The sequence below is a fragment of the Solea senegalensis genome, linkage group LG16 (genome assembly GCF_019176455.1).
Source record: "Solea senegalensis isolate Sse05_10M linkage group LG16, IFAPA_SoseM_1, whole genome shotgun sequence".
NCBI classification, from domain to species: domain Eukaryota; kingdom Metazoa; phylum Chordata; class Actinopteri; order Pleuronectiformes; family Soleidae; genus Solea; species Solea senegalensis.
Window position 1 is genome coordinate 15,692,817 of NC_058036.1, and position 6,795 is coordinate 15,699,611.

General features: G+C 43.6%; 1 protein-coding gene across 2 annotated transcripts; it reads right to left on the reverse strand.

The window, feature by feature from the left end:
- Window positions 1-3,205: 3,205 nt before the first annotated feature.
- On the reverse strand, window positions 3,206-5,820 carry ghsra (growth hormone secretagogue receptor a). Of its 2 annotated transcripts, XM_044047036.1 has the most exons (3): window positions 4,379-5,820; window positions 4,172-4,282; window positions 3,206-3,866 (listed from the first exon to the last, which is right to left on the reverse strand). In XM_044047036.1, the coding sequence occupies exons 1-3, from the start codon at window positions 5,013-5,015 to the stop codon at window positions 3,553-3,555; spliced, it is 1,062 nt and encodes a 353-aa protein (XP_043902971.1). In that variant the 5' UTR covers window positions 5,016-5,820; the 3' UTR covers window positions 3,206-3,552. The 2 variants fall into 2 exon arrangements, with proteins under 2 accessions (XP_043902971.1, XP_043902970.1); XM_044047035.1 differs by having other exon boundaries at window positions 4,172-5,820.
- Between the last annotated feature and the right edge of the window lie 975 nt (window positions 5,821-6,795).

A 6,795-nucleotide genomic window follows, 5' to 3' on the forward strand; every position in this document is an offset into this window, starting at 1 on the left:
GGACTCTAGTGTCTGTGTAAGGGTGTTTCACTGCCACATTCTCCTCTCCTGTGGCCTTGATAATGTTTAGCCGCAGAGCCGAGTGGAGTAAATCACACACACTCTATTATCCCCTGCCCTCCCCGAGGGCCGGAGGACCAGAGAGACACTGCACGCTCAATTCCCCACACCCCGCAGCAGCCTAAGCACCGCCGCCTCAGGACGCTACTAAGTCGTTTGACCTTTTGTGATATCCATGAGCACATTGTGCTGCATAGAAATAGAGTTAATAATATGGTCAATACAAACCATTTTCACTATCGAGTGGAATTTATTTTGTTAAACTGCTCTTTAGTTACGGCAGCAGTAAAAATAAAAGTAACCCTTCAGGGGAAGTGACATTCACCACACGACAACTCGTCTGTCTGAGCAGTGATTTAGTGTTTGACTAAAGCTGAAGATTTATTCCCAACCTCAGTTTCCCCTGAGTCGAGAAATATCTTTTTTATATTCTTTTATGTAAAAGACACTTGGTCTGAACCTCATTCCCAGAATGTAAACAGTGTCCGCCATCTTTGCTAACTGTTACGCTAACAAGACCAAGTGTCACTGGTGGGCATGTAACAAAGAAAAGAATGAAGATATTTCTCAACTCAGGGGGAGCTGAGGTTGGGAAGCACGATTCTTCAAAAAATACTACCCCTATTCTAGTCATACAAAGCTAAATGCAATTTTCTTTGTTACGTGCCCACTGTGGTCCTGTTAGCATAACTGTTAGCAAAAATGGCAGACACTGTTTAAATTACACAGAAAAAGAATGAAGATATTTCTCCAATTCAGGGGAAACTGAGGTTGGGAAGCACAGTTTTTCAAAAATACTACCCCTATTCTAGTAATACAAAGCTAAATGCAATTTTCTTTGTTACGTGCCCACTGTGGTCCTGTTAGCATAACTGTTAGCAAAAATGGCAGACACTGTATAAATTACACAGAAAAGAATGAAGATATTTCTCAATTCAGGGAAACTGAGGTTGGGAAGCACAGTTTTTCAAAAATACTACCCCTATTCTAGTAATACAAAGCTAAATGCAATTTTCTTTGTTACGTGCCCACTGTGGTCCTGTTAGCATAACTGTTAGCAAAGATGGCAGACACTGTTTACATTACCCAAAAAAAAGAATGAAGCTATTTCTTGACTCAGGGGGAACTGAGGTTGGGAAGCACAGTTTTTCAAAAAATACTATCCCTATTCTAGTAATACAAAGCTAAATACAATTTTCTTTGTTACGTGCCCGCCAGTGGCACTTGATCCTGTTAGCATAACTGTTAGCAAAGATGGCAGACACTGTTTACATTACACAAAAAAAGAATGAAGCTATTTCTCGACTCGCACAGTTTTTCAAAAAATACTACCCCTATTCTAGTAATACGAAGCTAAATGCAAATCGATGAAGTATTCCTCTAAGTCAGGGCAGTGGTTTAAGGAGAGCTTGTGTTTCACATTCATTTTGTGGGAAGCTAAAATGTGCGAAGACTGTTGTGATGTACGAGGTGGGACACGTCAAGTCACTGCTGTACATAAAAAATAAAAAAAAACTGGAGCTCATAGACTCAATCTGCACAGTGTGAAATCCATGATTTCTGATACAGGTTCTTCAAAAACCCCTCCCTCTCTAACCATATTGTCCTACTGCAAAAGAAAAGCAAAGAGAAAGTGTGTTTTCTTCAACTTTATACAAGACTTCAACAGGCACGGTACCCAACAGGAAATATTCACAGGCCAAAAAATAGGACTCTGTTTTCACACAGTAAACATTATTTCATGACATCAGTACGTACAGTCAGAAGCATTGATTTAGACAGAGATACATTCCTCATGCTTTTGAGATCCAGTGCGGATCAGTGGAGGCTGCTGCGGTGATTGGAACTCAAAGAGAGTACAGCACTGCGTGTGGAGCTTTATGCGACGCGTCTTATTTACAACTTAAAGCGACAATAACGGCATCGCTTTTCGTCCAAAGGGGGAGAGCGTAATATACAAACCGAAAAAAGTGAATTCATTCAAGGCAGTTTAAAAGGTGGACTAGCTCTACTAGTCTACATGCTGTAAGTAACATTCGGACACATTTGGACTTGAAAAGGAAAATCGTCTCCATTGGGCTGTCAAGCGCGTAAAATGTCCTCGATTAGCAACAAAATAAAATGTACAGGACAAACACAATATAGTTCACATTTTGGATGTTTGGTGACATGGTTACTTCACCGCTGGTTCACAGTGAAATAACAGTAACTTCTCAATGACTTACAAAGTTATGCGACAGCGCTTCATGTCCCCCGTTCTCTGTGATAAACCGCTGTTACTCTTTGTATCAGTACACCTGAGATAGCTGATACGCGTTCATGACGAGGTTAGAAAATCACCAGTGTATCAGTGGCGCACAGTTCTGAGGCAATCACGGTCAATGGTGTTGACTTTTACAGCTTTCGTTGTCCTGTGCACCACATGATGCATTTTTAAGTGTCCGACCTGATGCTGTGGCTCATTTAACATGAATATGAATTACTCCACGTGACAAAAGTGTTGGAAATGTTTGCATTCTGTACATATTCTTTTTTAATTATTTGTGGATTATTTTGAGGAAATGTGAATTGTGTTGACTCTCCGCCAACCCCACCGACCCATGGTTGGCTGCATTGACACAGAAACATGTCACACACACACACACACACTCTCCCAATAATTACAATAATCACACCAAAAAGAACGATTGCACAATTAATCGCAAAAGCCAAACAATCAAATTTGCAATAATGGAGAAGTGCTAAATCCAGAACAACTTCATCATTGTTAACGCTGTTTGTGCAAAAACAGTATTGTGATGAGATATTTTTAATGGCCCAAAAAATATTGCTCTTCTCGTTTTATTAACTTGACTCAAAAATAGTTGTGCCACATTTTGTCTAAAATAATCACAATATGATTTTCTGGACCACAAAGTAATTAATTAATAAAACAAATAATTAAACAATTAAATAAAAATGAACAAAACCTTTATGCAGCCTAATGTCAAAACCTACGCGTTAGACGTAATTCATTCATTTCATTCTAATCCTCACATTAGAATATAGAGTTGTTGATAGTTTGGTGGTTTGGTAAAGTTTAAAGACGCAGGACAGAGACAAATAAAGTGATATTTGACTTAAAAACTAATCCCACACACACACACATACACACACAAAGCACGTCTGCCCCTTCCTACATGAGTATAGGCTGCAGAGCAGTGCTACAAGATCTACAGTGCTTTCTTTGTCATCCAGAATATGAATGCAGTATAAGGCAGTTGTTAATGTCTGTGATTGACAGGCTGTTCATGTGTTCATGTTCACTCTCAACACTTGACATGTAGGGTTTCAGATGATGCTGCAACCTGTTGAAACAGGAATATTGACTGAAACAATAGTCTGGATGGATGCTGGGGCCGCTCTCATCCTCTGTCCAGAGATGATAAATGGCTTTCAAGATGGCTTTCAGGTTTGTGATCATTATCTTTACAGACGTTTTTTGACAGCGGTTTAGAGGCTGACTGTCGACTCTGTCCAGCCGTTTGAAAAGTCTCCCTTCGCGGTGCTGGCGGTTCGCCCTCGTGGGGGCTGGCTGTCGGTCAGGCCGAAGAGGCGCGCAGCTGCGCCCCTGTATTTCCACGACATCGTGTTGTAGAGGATGGGGTTGATGGCGGCACTCAGATAGAAGAGAACCACGGACACCATGCTGCAGTACTCGGACAACAGGGACAGCAGGGGGGACGGGGCGTCCAGGGAGCGGAACTGCAGGTAGCGGCCCACGTGGAAGGGCAACCAGCATAGGACGAACGCCAGCACCACCACCACTGGAGGAGCAAGACAAGGATAGGTGATGTTTATAATAAAGATACTGGGTTTTTTAAGGGATGACTGATATCACTTCCTCTTGTCCTGATGCTGATATCACAACACTGAATATCAGTACAATACAGTTGTTTTTACACATTTTAAAGAATTATATACATTCATTTACCACCATAAAGAAGAACTAAACAGACTATACTTAGTGTACTCCAGTGGTTTTGACAAACATTTTATATCTGTGGTTTTATTTCTTAGTAAATAAACTCGCGCTGTGCGTAATTGCGCGCTCTCCAGTCTCCATACCCACCCAGCATCTTGATGGTCTGTCTGTTGCTCTTGTCCCTGTGAGCCCCGCGGGAGCCGATGCTTGTTTCCCGGTGTCTCTGCCACAGCCGCCGGCCGATGAGGCTGTAGAGCACTGTGAGACAGAACACTGGCATGAAGAAGAAAACAGAGCTCAACCACACCATGGCACCCATCAGACCCGACTCCACGGCGTAGTGCGTCATCTTACACTCGCGGGTGTCCACGCCTTCCAGAGAGGAGTCGCTGTCGTTGCCGAGTCCCAAAGTGAAGTCGCGTGGTCCCACGCTGTCCCTCTCCACTCCCACCATGACAAACACCGGCCCGGCGCTCAAAAGAGATACCGTCCAGAGTAGAAGGATGAGGGCGCGCACCCGCCTTTTCGTAACCAGAGCCTTGGCACGCAGCGGGAAACAGATGGCCAGGTAGCGCTCCACTGAGAGCGCAGTTATGCTCAGGATGGTGGAGTATGTGCACGACTCTGACACGAACTGAAAGAGTTTACAGAGCGCGTCTCCAAAGCGCCAGGGCCTGTACCTCCACATGCGGTACAGGTCCAGCGGCATACAGAGGAAGATGAGCAGGTCCGACAAAGCCATGCTGCACAGGTAGAGGTTGGTGGTGGTGCGCATGTCCCGGTACTTACTGACCACCAAAATGGTCATCACGTTGCCGGTCATTCCGATCAGAAAAAGCAGCGTGCAGGCGACGGTGATGACCGTGAGGAGAGGGATGGAGTAGTAGTTGAGAGGAGGCTGGACATGGTCTGGATTCCATGTGCTGTTGTGGATCTCCTCCCAGCTGCAGTTAATGGAGAGGCACACCGAGTGATTGGGCCAAGTGGGCATGCTGTTGCCGCGTGATTATTCACGGGGCCACGCCTGGCCCTGAGTGGTGAACGCACCCCGGGTCTGGGGCTCCTCAAGCCCCGTGGCGCTGCGCTTTCCTGCCATCATCACTGTTCACATCCAAGAGGTAACGGTTGAGAGCAACAGCCGTGCGTAAAAACCAGAATCCCTTTACGCGTCACGGTCCTTCTTAAGCTTAAGTTCACAACGAATGTCAGGGAACACTCCACTCAGACTGGATGTGGCACGGGATATGGCTATAGTTTAGGTCCACTCTAAATAAAAATAGGGCTCAACAATGTTTGGCACAGAAAATACCTGCTTACAAGAGAATAAGATATCCCCCGCATCCTGTCTGACTCTGATTGTTGGATAGGTGCAAATGAAACCTTCATGCGCCAAAGAAGCGAAAAAGCCCCAAAGAGTTCCCATCACCAGCAGCGCGTCCCTGCATCTGAGCGCCACACAAAAACACAACAATGGAGGAAAAGGCGAGTTTCAGTGACGGTGAGTCAGAAGCAGCAGGCTCGTAATGATGCAGCAGCAGCACAGGTGGACAGACATGTGTCCACACTCAGCCGAACACAAACGGACACACTACAACCAGCATGAAGACGAACACTGTGGTGGGACGGAACGGAGACAGTTTCGCAAAAGTCACAATAACCACGAAGGAACGACGCGTTGTAAACATAATCATACAATGAGGAGCTTAAATGACTTAAAGTTAAATAATAATAATAATAATAATAATAATGATAATAGTGTCAGTTCGTCCAGTCTGGCTCTCTGGGTTGACCCTCTGGTTATGCTGCAGGTTCAGTGTGAGGATCCTGACTCTCTGTGCGCAAAACATCCTTCAACAGGGAGGATGATGTTGTATCTCTGTGTGTGTGTGTGTGTGTGTGTGTGGGGAGGGGATTTGTAGTGTGTCAGTGCTGCAACGCCACCTACTGGTGTGTATAGGGCAGTGATTGCTGAGGCTTGATGCCCATCAATTCCAATTAATATACTGTTTACCAAAGTGGAGAGAAAAGGAGGCAATTACCTTCCAAAAGTATCTCTGTCTGTCTGTCTGTCTGTCTGTAATGTCCAACAATTCTCACACAGAACCCCAGATTAGATATTTCACACAGATTTAAACCAGGGATTGTTGTGGCCTCTGCAGGATGAGGACAGTCGCCACGGCGTAAGGACAAAGGTTTAGTGATTTTGAAGCCAGTATTCTAAGGTCTAAAATGTAATGTAATGTAAAAAGTAGACACTCCCCTCTATATTGTTTCAAAATGCAAGAAAATGCACTTTTGTGCATTTTACATTGTGGAATACACTTTCTCCACATTAGACAAGACTCCTCCTTTTGTGTCTAATTGCTTTTTTGTACTTAATGTTGTTATTTGCCCCTGTTTCGTGTCTTTTATGGATTATAATCTTACTGCACCGCACTTTGGCCAGGATTGACTTTAAAAGTACTCTCTGAATAAATTGGATTGGATTGGTTTTTAATCATTTCCCTCATCAGTAAAATGTATTAATATGAATGTAAAGTTGTATGCTGTAAAAGTGTGACCTAAATTCATTCCCCTGTGAATGGGCCATCGCAGTTTTCATATGGTGCATGGTTTTAAAACATATACAAACACCAATAACAACAGACAGGTTTGGATTAATATCTGAATATTGTTTAACATTAAAAAAAAAAACAAAGAAAAAGTTTGCTAGTGGACAAAACATGCCAATCATCATGGTTACAATACAGTTCTGTTTTTATTAACCCGCT